The sequence below is a fragment of the Leptinotarsa decemlineata genome, unplaced genomic scaffold, assembly GCF_025532065.1.
Source record: "Leptinotarsa decemlineata unplaced genomic scaffold, Ldec_3_MD MMD2_P_RNA_scaffold_2, whole genome shotgun sequence".
Taxonomy (NCBI): Eukaryota; Metazoa; Arthropoda; class Insecta; order Coleoptera; family Chrysomelidae; genus Leptinotarsa; species Leptinotarsa decemlineata.
In genome coordinates, this window is record NW_027412529.1 from 8,168,324 (window position 1) to 8,187,427 (window position 19,104).

A 19,104-nucleotide genomic window follows, 5' to 3' on the forward strand; every position below is an offset into this window, starting at 1 on the left:
ACCATGGAGTCATTGTTTTACTCATCATACTTGGTATTCGAAACCTTGGACATTCATTTTCTCTTGGACCGAGAAAAATACCATCAGCGTAGAGTAAGATGTAGTTAAGGAAACAAAATCAATTTAAAGACTTCTTAGTCAATTAGCATTTTAACTAAGATTAAAATTCAATTAGAGCATATTCGGCATAGTTCTGGAACCATATAATGAAAGAGAATATAAGTAGGTATACTGAATGATCGGATTTCAAAAAGATCGGCCTTCGTGCGATCGGCACGAATCTTACAGCCTTTTTGGAATTGTCCAACATCCAAATTTTGATGTGGAGAAATCTGCATCTGGTGACAGCACTTGCTAAATTTTATTCAAATTGAACAGACACGGGAATATCGAGAGGGTCACCAAGGATTGATAGACAGTTAAATATTATTTCACTGGTGACCCAGATATATAAGAGAGCCCGTAGATGTTACACTGGTGACAGCTAAGTTGGATTTCACGAGGATTCCTCGGTTAAGAAATCTAATTCCACAATTCAGACGATTTTTATTTTTGTTATAATCTTTGTGTACGTTATTACAGAAACGTTATTAGGAAACATTTTAATTGAATATTTTATGGAAACATCAATTGAAGCATTCATCTGAAATTTACAACTTTGGCAATCCAGCTACTATATCATCTTCGATCTCACATTCGTTCCTCCCTCTGATTATCTTGAATAAACCCTTGTCACCCCAATCTTCATTCCAGGAGTTTGCAACCAACCAGTACGGTGTACCTTTTTCAACTCCCCATCCCAAGATTCTCACAGCATGTCCACCTTCATATTGGCCAAAATAATTTTGGTACACACCTAAAAATAAAAAGAAGCTTAGGCGATGATATTACCAATTTTAATCAAAACCTCGCATTTACGACACTGATGTTCAGAATATAGGTACTCATAATCTCATTATAAATATCACGTCTCATTTTTTGCATAGTACAGACAAGAAAACAGTGTTAGTCAATTTGCTTTATTTCGAATTCATTTTATTTGAATGAAATATTGAATAATTAGAATGGTTCAAAACAAACGTGTTTCAGTTATTGAGAAAAACAAAGAAATTTAATGATACTGAGATGATTTCTAGTAGGCTGTGTTGTTACTTTCAGTTCGAAAAACACTCTGAATTTACCGAGGTGAGCTTTTTAGTTTTTAATAACAGCTATGCATTTACTCAGGCGATAACCATGGGGAGATTACTATCTTCTCCGGCCAGAAAAGTGAGAATCTCTGGAAGGGAGATTGACTGGCAAGCGCGGGTAAAGTACCTCGGCCTTTTAATAGACCGTAGGCTCACTTGGAACCCGCACATTATGTACGTTAAATCCAAGATCGTGGGTCGGATAGCCAGTCTGTACCCTCTGATCAACAGGAAATCCAAAATGAGTTTAAAGAACAAAATCATGATCTACAACACGATGTTCAAGCCTGTCATCATGTACGCTTCAGGCGTCTGGGGACAAGCGGCTCCGTCCAACATTTCCATTTTGGAAAGGTTGCAAAATAAGTTAATTAGGATGATTGTGAATGCTCCTTGGTTCGTGCGAAATGAAGCCATCCGCAGAGATTTGCAGCTGCCTTCCATTCGGCAGTCCATTCAGTCGAGGAATGAGAGAGTTTTCGAAAAAACGGAAACTCACGAAAACCCGTTAGTTAGGGAAGCCACAGATTATGCTGTAGACGACCCCTCCCGATATAGAAGGCCCCGACACTCTGTCGAATGAGGCCCTCATGTCCCCCGTTAAAGGATGAATAACTTTTTCATCCATCCCACCCCAGCCAGGTAGGGGTATCCCGTGAAGGGCGGCACTGATGTCTAAGGACTTCATGCCGTCATCTATCAGTTGTGTACCCATTGGTCCCTCTCAAGGCCAATGATCAGCCAAAAGGGTAGGGGAGCTGGTCTCCAAACCTGGATGAAATTAGGATGACTCGTCAGCTATGCATTTTTTTCCATTCATATCGAACATTATGTTCTATTTGTTGTAGGTTTTGCAGATCTGGAAAATGTTGTCTCGCTGCATTTTCAACAGTGTTCCTCAGATTATCAATGAGATTTCAAACTAAGATTCGAGCTGCTCAGTTCACGAGTCCAATGTTTAATTCATCAGGTACTGAATGCAAAGTCGATCGCTTATTAACTTGCATGAATATGCATAAATCAATGGATCATAATACATTACATGGATTCTATTCTCAAATATTTCTGTGGTATCAATTGCTTCGAACTGTTCATTTATTTTACACCTGAATAATGGATTATTGCAAACAAAAATCCCATTACGTTGTATGTCTGATATCAAACAAATACGTACCACGCTTATAAGCGTAAAAATCTGTGTATACATGAAATGCAGCTTCAACAGGACCATTTTTCAAGATTTCCAATTGTATTTGCTTTTCTTGATTACTAACATAATAAGGCTTTTGTCCATAGGATTTATCAGATTGATAGGAGAGGGAAGATTTTTTGTCACATTGTTTATTGCATCTAGGAGTAAGAGAAACATCTTTAGGACATGCCGGTATGGAACCAGTTGTATGATGTTCGCATGGTGCCAAGGAATAAGCTCTGCATCCCTAAAACAATAAATTGAATGATACTGAAATTGAAGATAGGGTAAATGAACATGACGGAATTGAATTTTGGTGTTTCGAGGAAAAAAAAACTAATTTCTGAAATGGAATGTTGATTGAATTTCATTTACGAAGGGACTGACCCGTTACTTGATGAAAATTGATAACTCTATTCATGGAAATAATGAAGATAAGAGAAATGAAATTTTCTATGTTTTTTACCACTTTTATTTGTAACTAACGTTACTGCAGTTTCGTCCTATACGGCCATTTTCAAACGTATACTTATTGTATAAGTTCGTATAAGTTTGTATAACTTATTGTTGATCGTCTTCAAGAGGAAGATTAAACTGAAAAACTTGCGAGCTAACCTTACAGCTACAATTTACGAATTGTGAAATTAATTCAAGGCACCAAAGGTGTGGTATACCTATATGGTGGTATACATATATGGTATACCTGTATAACATAAATAGGGTTAGCTCGCAAGTTTTTCAGTTCAATCTTCACCTTGAAGATGGCCACTTGGTGATCGAAACACGTGTCGAGTTGTTAAAAATAACGATTTGGTGTTGGGAAAAAACTCCAGTAATATTCATTACCACAACAATAGTTCCAAACAGTGCATCATAAGTTGATATTGAACTGATCAATTGTGAGCTGGTTTAGGAGAAAATTCAAGGAAGCCATATACATGTTGTCCAACAACGTATTCAGCCAAGCCAGCGTAGAAATACGCAACATATGGAAACCCATCATCAAGCGAAAAATGCCCAAATCCCGCCAAAACGGTCATCTCCCACGGAACCAGTGAAGCGGAAAATGGAAAGCGGGGATAAGTGAAAGTACTCGAACGACCTATAAATAGTCATCTCTCGGAGGAATCAGTCCAGTCATCACCCGAAGACGATTGTAGATACTAACAATCGAAACGTCGTGAACTAACGTGACTTGGAATCTCTCCACTTTTTATTTTTATTTTCTTTCTTTTTTCTTTTCTTATTTTTATTTATTCAATTGTTCTATTTTTACTTGTATTTTATTTCACTATTATTTCATTTCAGGTTTATTTTGGTTAATATAATTGTTGTTTTCAGCTATTCATTTTTATTTCTTCTTTTTTAGTTGTTTCAGGGATTTCAAATCATTTTATATAGTAGACAATGGAAGTCCGAACTAATGAAATCCAATCGTAGTATATTTGGTTTGTATGAAAATGTCATTATTACCGTAGTCGAATTATAAGGTCCCCCTGAAACGAGACCTGTTTTCTGCCAATAATTCCACGCTTCAATATGATATCCTCCGTGACACCCATCTCCGCATTCTGAACAACACGATAACAAGTCTTCGTCTGAAACGGATATTTGTTTTTTCCCGTCAGAATGAATGCAAATCCTGTCACTCATTGCGGAAGTTGCTGCAACAGCCTGAAAAATAAATTATTTTTCTGAACCATTTTATGAGTGGACGAGTTGAACTTCTCATTGAAAATCAATCATTCTTTCCATTAATCCAGGAATGAAAATATTTTTTTTATTTGCATCTCAGTTTTGAAGCACGTTTATATTTCATAAGGTCATAGTTTCATGAAAAACGATTTCTACTTGTTGGTATTCGAATCAGTCATGTTATAGTTAACAGGAAAACCTATTTGGGTTATTGTGAAAAATATAATAATGAAATGCTGCGATATACTAGTATTCAGTGTCATCCCCAAAGTATGCACCATATGGGAAACTTATTTATTAAGGGTTTTTCGACAAAAAGTTATTCTTCATAAAAATTTGTGCATCCCCTAAAACTAAACATAACCCAACAAAATACAGAAAAACACAAGTAGTATACGAGGAGCCTTCAAATATTTGATTTTGAGGCTGGAGTAAAGTACTCTCATTTTGAATCTGGGGAAATATCATTTAGAAAAGTTATTCAGCTTCAAAAAATACATGTAGATTTGAAGTCATGGCCATTTAAGTGAAGATTCATTTTTTCACCCATTTTTTTTTAAGGGGACTAAGGAAAAAATTTTTCACTCAAACGATAAATGGACAGCATCCTGTATACGACGGTTTATTTCAAAAGGCTGTGTTATAAAATGCACAACTATGATATTAACCACGGTCAATTTTTGAAGATCAAAATAATTTTTTCAAAAATGTTTGGTGCAAAGTTATTATTATTTTTTGTCAACACCGAAAATTACCCCAAATCATACAGTATTATAACAAGAACCTAATATTCAATAATATCAAATCACGAAACATCAAAATTAAACAGGTATTTTGGAACAAACTCATTGAGTTTCTGGAGATAATTTTGGAGAATTATTTTAGAGAAGAAAATCTCCAGAAAATCAATGAGTTTGTTCCGACATAACTATTTCATTTTGACGTTTTGTGATTTGATATAATTGAATATTAGGTAAGTATAATTTTGAGTAATTTTCGGTGTTAACAAAAAATAAAAGTAACTGTGCATCAAAAACTTTGAAAATTATTTTACTCTTTAAAAAAATGACTGTGGTTAACACCATAGTTGTGTAATTCGTAATATTACAGGCTTTTGAAATGAACAATCTTATACAGGATGCTGTCTATTTATCGTTTTAGCAAAAAAAACATTTCTCGAGATTATTCAACAGAAGAGTACTTTACTCTTGTCTCGAAATCAAATATTTGAAGGCTCCTCGTATATTACGTGTGTTTTACTGCTTTTTGTTGGTGTATGTTCAGTTTTAGGGGATGCACGAACTTTTATCAAGAATAACATTTTGCCGAAAAACCCTTCATAAGTAAGTTTCCCATATGGTGCATACTTTGGGGATGACACTGTATAATGTGAAAAATAAAATAGCACGATTTTCAAAATCCCAAGGAATTTTTTCTTTTCTCAATGAAACCCGTTTTCCAAAAATCTAAAATCTTACCCAGCATGAACCACAGGAGGACTGATCCTTGATTACTCTGATAATATTGCAGTCGGGCCAGTTTTCACGAGAGTCGAAGGATTCAGGAATTGGAGTATCTTCGCTGTGTAAAACAACATTCGTGACAGATCTAGGTACCGGTGATTTGACAGCTCCAAGTAATTTACGAACGTGAGACACTGGAGTGTTTTTGTCGAAATTTCTGCCCGCAGTCCAAGTGGTTTGTTGACTGTTGATGTAATCTATGAACTCATCGCTGAAAGGATTTGAGTCTATTCCGTATGAAAAGGCCCCAGAAATGGCTACAACGATAAAACAGAAGGCTATCCTCATCTTGAATACTCCTGTGGATGAAAAAGAAATCAAAACGTTGTTGCAGTGGAATGCATTTTTTTTGCTTCTTCCAAACTGGGGTAAAATACACGTATGTCGCCTGTTTTGTGCTTTTTCTACCCCACTTGAAGAAATATTCAAATAGTTTAATAACAGTATTTAATGCATATAGCAGCAGTGATAGAGAATAAAAAATGTAAACGTAAACAGAAACTACAAAGAATAATATAAATTTAGGAAATATAAATTATAATGGAAAACTGGTAATCATAATGATGCTGATAATGCAGAAAAAGGGGTAGCGATCGGCGATGCAGTATTTTGAGGTGAGTCTTCAAATATTTTGTTTTTTTTTTAATATTTTGAATGTCATCGGGTTCTCTTGAATGTGTTGCTTGAGGTTCGTTCAAATTTACTTAATCAGTAACATCATCCATACAAGAAGATAATTCAAATAATCGTTACAGAATGAAATCTATAGAACGCCGTTTTACTTTTTATTGTCACAAATATTCATTCCTCAATTTATTCAACTAACAATTTATTTGTTTCAATTTCATTGATTCATGCATTTGTTCGACACATTTAAAACGATTGTTCGCAAAATTTGTTCTATGTTAAATGACACTTGATTTAAAATGTTACATGAATACATTTGTTTGATGAAAAGTTGCGAACAGTTATAATATAGATTCATTGTTTGAAATTTTTGGAAGTAAATGTTTGTCATATATACTTTTTTTGTAACTATCAAATAATTGACTACAATTTCTGTGAAACATGAATAAAATTGTTTGTTGATAATTATAGTTACATGAATTAAAACGATTGTTGATAATTTTAATTCGGCGCTAGCGTCAAGCGGATTCTTGCAGAAGCTAAATTTTCAAATCTGGCAACATGATAGTCTAGTGATAGTAACACAATATTCCGTCCGACAGCAGCGCCGACTAAAAATTATCAACAATCAATTCAATTTATGTATCATCTAGAAGCAATAATCAAAACAATTCATTTTTACAAAATACCAATAGATAGTAAAACGGCGTGGCACGCCATTTTACTTTTTATTATTATTCCTTTGAAATGAGCTGGATTATTTTGTTTGTTGAATTTCAGTGATACATGAATTAAATTGATTGTTGATAATTTTTATTCGGCACTGACGTCGGACGTATTTATGTGAAACTACATAACTGCATATATGTATGGCGTTGGTTAGACATAGTACGGTAATACTCCGTTCGACCGCAGCGACGAATAAAAATCATCAACAATCAATTTAATTCATGTATCACCTAAATGCAACAATGAAAACAATTCATTTTCACAAAATACTAATAGAAAGTAAAACGGCGTACCACGCCGTTTTACTTTTCATTAATATTCCTTCGAAATTAGCTGGATTCTTTTGTTTGTTGGATTTCATTGATACATGAATTAAATTGATTGTTGATAATTTTTATTCGGCGCCACGGTTGAACGGAGTTTTGTCTTGTCACTTGAAGTTCTTGATAAATCCACTCGATACCAGCACCGAATTAAAATTATCAACAATCGTTTGAAATATTTCGTTCAAATACAACAGTCGGTTCAAATCATCAAAAAATTCAATTCTTTGTCAGAAATTAGCTTTTTAAAAAGATTGATAAAATAAAATGATACTTGCTTGTGAATGTTTTGCACAAAAGTTGTAACCAAATTTTAAATTGATTGCATTAAAGTGAACGTTGAAAACATTCAACACTCTTTATTATTCATAGAAAAATATTTAGTATGGAAAGTTAATTTGCTATATTTTCAGACAAACGAAAGTCTATTTTTATTACCAACAATGTTTCATGAGGAAACTTTGACATTCATTGAAATATATTCATTGAAATTTTATTCCCAAACTCACTTTTAGAAAGTGAATTTAAAGTTTCATTATAAGTCAACAGTCATATAAATAACAAACATTTTATTCAAAGATCAAAAATATATGCGGAATTGAAAAGTTTGTTGAATTTACTCGAATAATACATTCCATTGACTGTTGAATAAAAATGTTTGTTCATTGCTGAGTTGAACTATATGTTTATAAATTATTTTTCACCATAATATATAGTAAATTGGCGTTCCATTTTCCAATACTCTGAAACAATATTTTTCTCCGGAATCAATAAAAGCTTCAAGTTATTTCATTAGTATTTTTATTCAAATAACAATTTTATTCATGTAACATTTTAAATCAAGTAGGTATCATTTAAAATAAAACAAATTTTGCGAACAATCGTTTTCAATGTGTCCAACAAATGCATGAATTAATTAAATTCAAACAAATAAATTGTTAGGTGAATAAATTGAGGAATGAATATTTGCGACAATAAAAAGTAAAACGGCGTTTCATAGAAATCCCTTTTTTGATTTAAGTTATGTTACTCTTTCACCTATGTATTGGATAATAATTCAGAAAATTTCCATGCAATGATATCAAAACCTTTCAGCCTAAACATTGTCTGAAACATTCAATTGAAATTTTTTGTGACACACACTACATATGGTGTCTTGTATATTAATACCAGAATGAATTCATTCAGAGTTATTCATAACCAGTATAAATCCAACATCCGTACTAATCAAACAAATTTGATGCAATGTTTGAGTACAGTAGCTTTAGACACCGAATTGGCTATTGCTCAAAAGTGGAAGCCCAAGAGTGTGAGGCATATTATTGAGTATTTACCACATTATTTAAATCTTTGTCGAGTACCTACCTACAGGTTTCATCATTGAGGTTCAAAATATCAATTTTATATTTATTGAAAACACGTTTTCCACACCTGAACAAAAATACTGACTCCTGACGCGCGTTTTGCTAATCAAGTCAGCATCATCAAAAGATGACAGTTTCAGTCATCTCCTGATGATGCTAACTTGTTTAGAGAGATAAGCTTTCGATAAAGTTGATCATGACATATTGCTTTCAAAACACAACAAAATTGGTATCAACCATGGTTTAATCAATAACTATCTCCAGAATCATAACTTTGTAGTTAGATATAATGGTATTAACTCTGACCCCTATGAATTCAACTCGGGTGTCCCACAGGGATCAAAATTGGGGCCTTTGCTGTTTATTTCATTCATCAATGATCTAACATCATATTTACATTATTCTAAAAGGCTCCTTTTTTCAGATGATTTCAAATGCTTTAAAAAAATTCAAACCGTCAGAGATTGTGTTTCACTACAAAGAGACATTGATAGAATACATAATTGGACCACTGAAAATGAATTGTAATTCAATATTGATAAATGTAATATCGTTACCTTCTCTCTGCGAAAAAACCCCATTGAATTCAGTTGCAAAATTGGAGATACTTTCCTTAACAGAAAAAACGTAGTGAGAAATCTTGGGATCATTTATGATAACACTTTGTCATTCTCGAAACATTTTGATGAAATTTGTAAAAGGGCTAACAAAATGTTGGGATTCATATTCATATCTTTATATCACACTTGTAAGTCCAATATTAGAATTTGGCTCGCTCATTTGGGAATCCCAACCACAGATGCATTTAAAATATATATATATATATATATATATATATATATATATATATATATATATATATATATATATATATATATATATATATATATGTATGTTAATCGGTTTTAATATAGGTTTTCACGGACAGGAATATGTTGAAATTATTCTTCAGGTTTGTTCCGTGTGGTGTATTGTCATCCCCGATGGGAATGAATTTCGCAACGTTTCGACAAAATCGCATTTGTCATCATCTGGCGATTATTTGTAAAGTGTTCCGAAGTCGTCTGACCTTACTCGGATGACTTCTTACTGTGCTGGTACAATGATGTTATTACATATATATCGATCTTGATTACCTGAATTTGGTACCTGAATATTTTGGTACCTCAGTTCTTCTTCTTCTCGATATGACCTCATCTCCCCGTAAAGGTTTGAAATGTTAATCGAAGGTTTTCACGGACAGGAATATGTTGAAAATATTCTTCTGGTTTGTTCCGTGTGGTGTATTGTCATCCCCGATGGGAATGAATTTCGCAACGTTTCGATAAAATCATATTGGTCATCATCTGGCGATTATTTGTAAAGTGTTCGGAAGTCGTCTGACCCTACTCGCATGACTTCTTACTGTGCTGGTACGTTACGAAACGTTGCGAAATTCATTCCCATCGGCGATGACAATACACCACACGGAACAAACCCGAAGAATAATTTCAACATATATGTTATTAATTATTTATTAGAAATATAACTGTGATCGTAGAGAATAAGTTTGAAAATAAATCTTTCAGTGTACATATAGTGAGCTCACACAATTAATTTGTAAAAAGAATTTCCATGTAATTAGGCTGTTAAGTCTGTATGAAAAATAAAATAAAATAAGATAATTTGATATAAGGCACTTTTTTAGTCTCGACAAGAGGCAACACTAATTATTTTGCATATACAAAGTGTTCAAGTGGCTGTCACTTCCGTAAATGATATGTGGAAGATTTTACGATATAATAAATTCCTACCTCACGAAATGGCATACCTAATACAATTGTGCAAACCGTTATTTTAACACTTCGACACGTGTTTCGATTACCAAGTGATAATCATCAAGAGGAAGATGATCACTTGGTGATAGAAACACGTGTCGAGGTGTTGAAATAACGGTTTGGTGTTGAGAAAAGACTCCAGTAATATACCTGATATGATTAGTGATCCAAATTATATTATTGTATATTTTATCGAGTCTATTCCCCAAACGAAGCCATCTGATAAAATGATAATTTTTTATAAATCCAACATGCTTACCGACTCTCTGTTTAGTTTCCATGAAATCAATGATTTATTTGCTTACGAAGCAATTTGTAGTATGAAGACTAGGGCTAAGGGTTTTGACGGATTGGGTATTGATATGCTCAAATTGTGGTGTCCACATATTATTCCCTACATAACGCATATAATAAATTTTTGTATGACCGAAAATGTATTTCCAAATGCATGATGAAAAGCGATTATAAGGGTTTCACCAAAAAAAAAAGCACCCACTGAATTCAGTTGCGTGTAATTAGCATTTTGTCGGTGCTTTCGAAAATTTTGGAAAGGGCTCTAGAAACCCAAATCAAAGATTACTTATACAATCATTACGATTCCGGCTGTATAGATAATGCAGAAAACTATGTTACCTACCTATATCATCAATCGGTTTGACAATTGCGCTATATTCAAGAACTCACAAGCCGGTGAAACATAACGCATTCCGACAATTATTGCGTTTCATCATAATATTCAAGCAAAAAATTCATTCAAAGGGTAAGTGTTTCAATTGTTCCTCAATGGTCTACTACAATCATACATGTTTCGATTGTGCAATTCAATATATTTGAATATTCAACTCATTCTGAGATAAATATGTCTCAATAGTAGTGTCCTCAAAAGAGGACACTGGGCAAATCTTACATGATTGGATGAATGCATATTTTTTTCAGATCATTCAGAAAATGAATCAAAGCCGAATTCCATTCAAGAATTTAGAAGATGCCATCGCATATTTGGAATCGGAGGAAATCGAAGCTGATATTCTCGCTTTACCTCCCGACGTAGATGAGCTTACGGATGAAGAATTCTTTGACGATGAAGATCTCGGAGACCCTGTTTTATCCGATGTAGCAGGCACCATAGAAATACACATTTCAACAGATGACGATGACGCCGGAAGAATTATTTCTCCAGCTTCTATGAAAGACGATGAAGACGATAATATACCTCTTTCAATACTGCGCAAACGCTTCTCTAAAGAGAACAATAAAATACCTCAATCCGCTCCTGCTGCTTGCTGGAAAAAAAACCGAGCCTGTTTATGAAACTTGGCAGAAGGGAAATTTGGCGAATCGAAAATTGGACAAAATGAAGGTGGTGTTGGTGAATAGAACACCAGTCAAAATTTTTGAAACAATATTTTCATGAGGTTCTGGAGCTCATCGTGAATGAGACAAATCGGTATGCTATGTCTGTGAAAAATAAACAAGGATTCAGAGTTTCTGTGGATGAAATAAAAATATTTTTGGTTACCATACATTTCCATCCGAACGTGATTATTGGTCTGAAGCTGATGACCTGGGAATGAAACTAGTGAAAGATGCGATGAGTAGAAATGCTCATCTACAACTCAAGTCTCTGATTCACTTCCAAGACAACTCCAAAGCAGAACACAATAAAGGTGATAGAGGATTCAAAATAAGACCCCTTCTAGATATCGTAAACTGCAAATTCCATTAGTATTGTGTGTTCGAGGAACATTTGTCAATTGATGAAATGATGGTGAAATACTACGAGCGTCACTTCTTGAAAAATTTCGATCTTTATTGTGGAAAAGTAGCAACACAGAACGATAAAAATAAAACACTGGGAAGCACTGTTGTTGAAAATATGTTGTCAGTTGTGGATGATCCGACAAGCCATATTGTATACTTTGATAACTTTTTCAATAGCTGTGATCTACTTCTTTCATTGAGGGAAATAAAATTCAGAGCTACAGGAACGGTGAGAGATAACCGCATGAAGAAGTGTCCCCTGGAAGAAGTGAAAAAGCTACAAAAAGAATAACTTATGATTATCAGTTCGATACAGCTAATCAAGTGACTTTGGTTTGATGGAACGATAACAAATTTGTCCCTGTTGGAACTAATTTTGATACAATACTTCCTATCGTGAATGTCTCAAGATGGAATCGGCTAAGAAAAGAAAGAATACCTACTCCTCAACCAGCAATGATGAGCAACCATAATAAATATATGGGTGGCGTAGATCACCATGATTGGATGTTTGAAAAGCATTCAATAGCAATTCGATGTAGAAAATGGTATCGGTGCTTGTTCACTCGAATCGTTGACGTGGCAGTTGTGAATTCATATACCTTATATATACTCACTCATGGTGTGGGTTCCATCTCTATCAAAAATTTCAAGAGGAACATTGCAACAACTTATTTGAAATTGGGTCATGGAAACCGTATTCAACGAGGTAGACCAACCAACCTATTGTGGACATCGAGGCCCAAAGTATTTGATGATATACGTTTCGATACGGTGGGGCACGTTATTGAAAAGCGCAAAAAACAGCAGAGATGTCAATTGATTTCCTGCCAGAGTAAACCACGCACTTTCTGCAAAAAATGTAATATCACATTGTGCATATCTTGTTTTAGCCGATACCATGACAAAAATTGTTATTTATATACAATAACTGAGATCTTCATTTTATTTGTCTTAAATCTCCATTTTGTTTTTTAATTTTTTTATTTCTTCACTTTGGACGTTTGACTCATTTTGTGCTTTCCTATATTATCATGAATAAATAATATCTCGTTGCACTGCAAATTCTTATCGTTAATGTCGCCTATGCCCAGTGTCCTCTTTTGATGACAGATATTTTTTCGATAACTATCAGATGTCAATAAAATCCACAGCTATATTGTGCAACTAGGGACTAATGAACTCCCATGAGTGAATTGGTTCCGATTCAATCAGAAAAAAATTATAATTTGGGCGTTAATGGGTTAAGAACAAAACAGGTCCTAAATTCGAGCCTTCGAGCACTTCGGAACTAGGAGTACATGTATAAAGCAGATTTGAAGTCTTCATACTCTATATATTGTTTTCTATCCAGTAGGTGATTTGACATCAGTTTCCCCATCAAAACTTTTTGCATGTCTGTATGATTTACATCAACTTGCATCAACTATCAGAAACTTCAGATACACATTGTGAAAGACATGCAAGATTGGTTATACACGACTTGTTTTTTACAAACCCATGTTGATCATCTGATATGATATTTTGAATTGAACTGTAGATGTTGGAGGGTAATAATATTTCTAATAATTTGGAGAAATTGCTTAGTATTAAAATGGCTCTACAGTTTTTTTTATACAGGGCTTTTCATGATAAGCGTTGATTAGCTGTTTCTGACAAACTATTTACCGGATCAACCTGAAAATTTCACAGTATGCATACATCAATATGACCTACACGCCTAAAATATTTCAGACAAAGCGGCGTTGTCGCTTCTACTATAAAGTAGCGGCTTCTTTGATTTTTCAAATAGAACATCCCGTATATAATATCATATTATGATTCATTATCACTTTGTCAACAAATTCATATACTATTTCCCTATACCTATCTATTACTGTTTAGAAGATATAAATTAATTTCGATATTTTTTTACCAAACATGAACTTTTATAAATGCTGATAATCTTGAACTCTCTTGCACTAAAACTATCAAATTTGAAATGGAGTGGAGTGATACTATGAGGATCTTCACTCCAAGTCATATTTTTATTTGCCTCATACAGGGTCTTCATAAAATGCCGATACTTTGATCTCATGAAAAAATGAGTGGAACTCAATTTTTTCAAATTGAACTCCCTGTATATTTCAACATTTTTGAGCTCTACATCCAATTTCAGATTAACTTTGTTCAGATAATACTATTTCTATTTTGAACCGTTTTCGAGATAAACTGTTTCAAACGGAAATTGACATGGTTTCCTTGTTCATCACTCATTTTTATAAAACAGATTTCGTTTGATGTTTCTCAATTAGTCACAGATAATACAATGAAAAGATAATTATTGAAATACTCCTCAACCATCAAATGAAACTTCTCTTCAAACAATAGTTTTATTAACGCTGAAACACGAACTGAAAATAATAAACCCATAAATTAATGAGTTGATTTAATCGTCAGTGTATTTCAGAATATGTTCAAACACATTTCCACCTCTACTTAAACAAACATGTAATCTCTTCAAAAGATTGTCATGTGTAGCGCTTCTGATCAAGTCTGGAGTCAAACTATTGAAAGCAGTTGTAACTCTCGATTTCATATCTTTCTTTGTTGTTATTGGAGTAGAGTAAACCATATTTTCAATGAAACCCCAGACGAAATAATCTAATGGATTGCCATCTAGTGTTCTAGGAGGCCACCGAAAAGGTCTATTATTACCAATCCATCTGTCTTCGAAGATTTCGGTTAGCTTCGCTGACTAAATGAGAATTATGGGGTGGAGCACCATCCATTTGGTACAATACACGTTCTCTTCCTGGTCTATTATTCAAAATCATTTGAATTCCATTCCTCAGTAAATCTTCAAATTTTGATGCATTCTAATTATCATCATAAAACTCGATATAAAAAATTGACTCATTCTTTATGACACAAAATACATTGAATTACCATCTTTCTTGAAAACCCCTTTGGCGGACAACATGGAGATTTTCTGGCGCCCAATAATGACTGTTGTGTCTATTGAAAACTCCATTTTTTGTGAACTTGGCCTCATCTGTCCATATGATATTGTCAAGGAAATGTTCATCCTTTTGAGTCTTGACAAGTAACCATTCAAAGAATTCTACTCTACGAGGTAAATCAGTCTCTTTCAAATGTTGGGCACAGTAGAACTTATAGGGATGCCATTTATGCTTATTAAGAATTCGACAAATTGTCACGTAGGGTATACCTATCTCCCTTTCAGCCTCGTGCAGAGAAGCATTTGGAAATGCATGAAAGTATCCCAAAACTGTTATACCATTGTCATCATCATCCACTTCAGTCTTCTTACGAATGAGTTTTGGACGGAAGGTTCCATTCAACCTACAGTTTTTTAGTAGTCGATTTATCACATTATTATTCGGCTTCGGAAGTTGTGGATATCTTTCATGAAATACTCGGCATGTTCTACTTGCAATTCTATTGCACTTACCATAAATTATTAATAAATTCAAGAAATCTTCATTACTGTAACCTAATCTTGATATTATTCTATTATAATTGGTAGCTATCACAATCAGTCAAAACCACCAATGAAAGTCTGACGTTAAATAATTGGTTTATTTATTTTTCCAAAGCACACTATTAAAAAATATTAATGTGTACTGTTGTACGTTAGAGACCAATACCTCAATGTATACAAATTGTAACTTTTTCTAAGGTAGGTACATACCAATTTCGAATTGACTTATCTGAGACAGTTAAAAAACTGGATCAAAAAGAAATATTACTAAGTATAAAAAAAATGTTGAATATCCAAAATAAGTGATGAATTCAAAAAAACGAGCAAGAAAACCACGTCAGTTTCCGTTTGAAACAGTTTGTCTCGAAAACGGTTCGAAAAGAAATAGTATTATCTGAACAAAGTTATTCTAAAATTGGATGTAGACCTCAAAAATGTTAAAATATACCGTGTGTTCCATTTGAAAAAGTTGAGTTCCACTCATTTTTTCATGAGATCAAAGTATCTGCATTTTTTGAAGACCCTGTATGAGGCAAATGAAAATATGACTCGGAGTGAAGATCCTCATAGTATCACTCCACTCCATTTCAAATTTGATCATTTTAGTGCAAGAGAGTTCAAGATTATCAGCATTTGTAAAAGTTCATGTTTGGTAAAAAAAATATCGAAATTAATTTATATCTTCTAAACGGTAATAGATAGGTATAGAGAAAGAGTATATGAATTTGTTGACAAAGTGATAATGAATCATAATATGATATTATATACGGGGTGTTCTATTTGAAAAATCAAAGAAGCCGCTACTGTATAGTAGAAGCGACAACGCCACTTCGTCTGAAATATTTTAGGCGTGTAGGTCATATTGATTTACACATACTGTGAAATTTTCAGGTTGATCCGGTAAATAGTTTGTCAGAAACAGCTAATCAACGCTCATCATGAAAAGCCCTGTATATACTCATTCATGGTGTGGGTTCCATCTCTATCAAAGATTTCAGGAGGAACATTGCAACAAATTATTCGAAATTGGGTCATGGAAACCGAATTCAACGAGGTAAATCGAGCAGCCTATTGTTGACATCGAGGCCCAAAGTATTTGATAATATACGTTTCGACAGGTTGGGGCACGTTATTGAAAAGCGCGAAAAAAAGCAGAGATGTCAAATAATGTCCTGCCAGAGTGAACCACGCACTTTCTGCAAAAAATGTAATATCACATTGTGCATATCTTGTTTCAGCCGATACCAAGACAAAAAATATTGTTTATAAACAATAACTGAGATCTTCATTTTATTTGTCCAAAATCTCCATTTTGTTTTTTAATTTTTATTGCTTCATTTTGGACGTTTGACTCATTTTGTGCTTTCGTATATTATCATGAATGAATAACATTTTGTTGCACTGCAAATTCTTATCGTTAATATCGCCTATGCCCAGTGTCCTCTTTTGATGACAGATATTTTTTTGGTAACTATCAGATGTCAATGAAATCCACAACTATATTGTGCAACTAGGGACTATAAACTCCCATAATTGAATTGGTTCCGGTTTAATCAGAATAAAATAATAATTTGGGCGTTAATGGGTTAGGAACAAAACAGGTCCTGAATTCGAGCCTTCGGGCACTTCGGAACTATGAGTATATGTATAAAGCAGATTTGAAGTCTTCATACTCTATATATTTTTTCTATCCAGAATCCCCATCAACTTGCATCAACTATCCAAAACTTCAGATACACATTGTGAAAGACATGCAAGATTGGTTATACACTACTTGTTTAGTACAAAACCGTATGTAAGTCATCTGATATGATAATTAGTTTTGGACTGTAGATGTTGGAGGTTTATTATTTCTAATAATTTGGAGAAATTGCTTGGTATTGAAATGGCTCTTTTTTTATATAATATCAACTTTTTTGTAAATTGGGCACACTCGAACTTTTTTTGGAAGATCAGGAAGCTAACAAGTTTTCAAAGAAAGATCAAATATATGAAGTAAGGGAGTCAGTAGAACGTAAATACCATCTTCAACTATGAAAATAGGTATATGGTCAGGACCGATAAATAATTTATTTCCCAGTCTCCTCGCAGCTTCGTTAAATCTACTTCATTCACCTGATCGATATTTATTGTTGGTAAATTATTTGTGGAGTTATCATGGGTATTACATGAAGAGACACTCGCCAATCTATGGAAAGTGAAAAGAGACAAAATGAATCACCAAAATTTAAAACCAAAATATATTTTATCAATCGATCTTTGGGAACTTTATCTCTTACAATCAGAAAAAAATGAAAATTCCAATGGAGATTTCCATACAGGTGTGATTTTCACCACAAAAATTGACTTCTGTTCAATAAATATTTTCTTCTCATGAATATCGTCAATAGGATTCGGCGGAGTTGTCGTCATTTAACAACAGAAAAATGAGAAAAGAGAAATTCATTTCCTTTCATTACGAATTGATACATATGAAACTGAAAAAATTGATGATATATTTTGGTGAAGTGGTTCAGCATGATAGTTTTGAAAATTTACTCACCTTCCTTTCAAGTCAAATCACTAGAGAGTAAGTAAACCAACGAAAATTAATTTGTGTCTATTCATTTATATACTGATTCAATCACTTGAAAATTATCTATTAATCATATAGTTCAGGTATTTCTGTTTCGATTGGTATCAACAAACATTTATTGAATATGTGAATGACGTTTTTCTTGGTATAAAGAATGTATTTTTGATGAAGATTTCAGTACTTGAGATAGTTTTGTTTCCGAAACATTTAAAGTAAAAGCAATCACATCCAAACTGAATTGAAGATACTTTATTTGTCATAATAATTCAAATTTCATCGGATGGAAAAAGTTCAGATACGTTTAGAGAAATAGAAGAAAGGAAAGAAGAGGTATAGAAAGATGTTGGACTGCCCTCCTGAGATAGTGTTTGAAATCGTTGGATTCATTGTATTTATTGAGATACTTCGCTCAACTTGATTTTTTGAAATGGTACCATCTCGAAATTTCCAATTTGTTTGAGTCTTCATGTCACTCTGAATACTTTCACATATCAGGATCTGAGAGTATTTTGTTAAAACACGATATACCAATCAGTTAAGTACAAATGGGAACAGGATGAATTAAAGGATGAATTCAGAAATTATTCCCTACTTTAGATTTCGAAATGACACCTCAAAAAAATTCACACTCTATTTGAGCCTTCCTGTCACTATTGATATTGTTACAAACCGCTTTCGAAATTTCGATAATGAATGGCGACTCAAGTAGAAAATAGTTTATTAGAATAGAATAGAATAGTTTATTAACTACGTTACATTTTTCCATGTTTGTGCCGTCAGTTGTACAGGCATTCTTAGATAAACATATAAAACAAAGAGGTAAA

The 19,104-nt window shown here is 33.5% G+C and overlaps 1 protein-coding gene across 2 annotated transcripts; it reads right to left on the minus strand.

Annotated features, from left to right (window-relative positions):
• Nucleotides 1-526: 526 nt before the first annotated feature.
• Nucleotides 527-18,402, minus strand: LOC111505929 (cathepsin B). Of its 2 annotated transcripts, XM_023160837.2 has the most exons (5): nucleotides 18,248-18,401; nucleotides 5,556-5,899; nucleotides 3,856-4,056; nucleotides 2,365-2,629; nucleotides 527-856 (listed from the first exon to the last, which is right to left on the minus strand). In XM_023160837.2, the coding sequence occupies exons 2-5, from the start codon at nucleotides 5,886-5,888 to the stop codon at nucleotides 651-653; spliced, it is 1,005 nt and encodes a 334-aa protein (XP_023016605.2). In that variant the 5' UTR covers nucleotides 5,889-5,899; nucleotides 18,248-18,401; the 3' UTR covers nucleotides 527-650. The 2 variants fall into 2 exon arrangements, with proteins under 2 accessions (XP_023016605.2, XP_023016606.2); XM_023160838.2 differs by lacking the exon at nucleotides 3,856-4,056 and having other exon boundaries at nucleotides 18,248-18,402.
• Between the last annotated feature and the right edge of the window lie 702 nt (nucleotides 18,403-19,104).

Coding starts and splice junctions, on each gene's coding strand:
- LOC111505929 (XM_023160837.2), bottom strand. CDS start 5,888: ATGAGGATAGCCTTCTGTTTTATCGTTGTAGCCATTTCTGGGGCCTTT. Junction 4,057..5,555: donor CCTCCTGTGGTTCATGCTGG/GTAAGATTTTAG, acceptor TTTATTTTTCAG/GCTGTTGCAGCAACTTCCGC. Junction 857..2,364: donor TTTTTACGCTTATAAGCGTG/GTACGTATTTGT, acceptor TTTTATTTTTAG/GTGTGTACCAAAATTATTTT.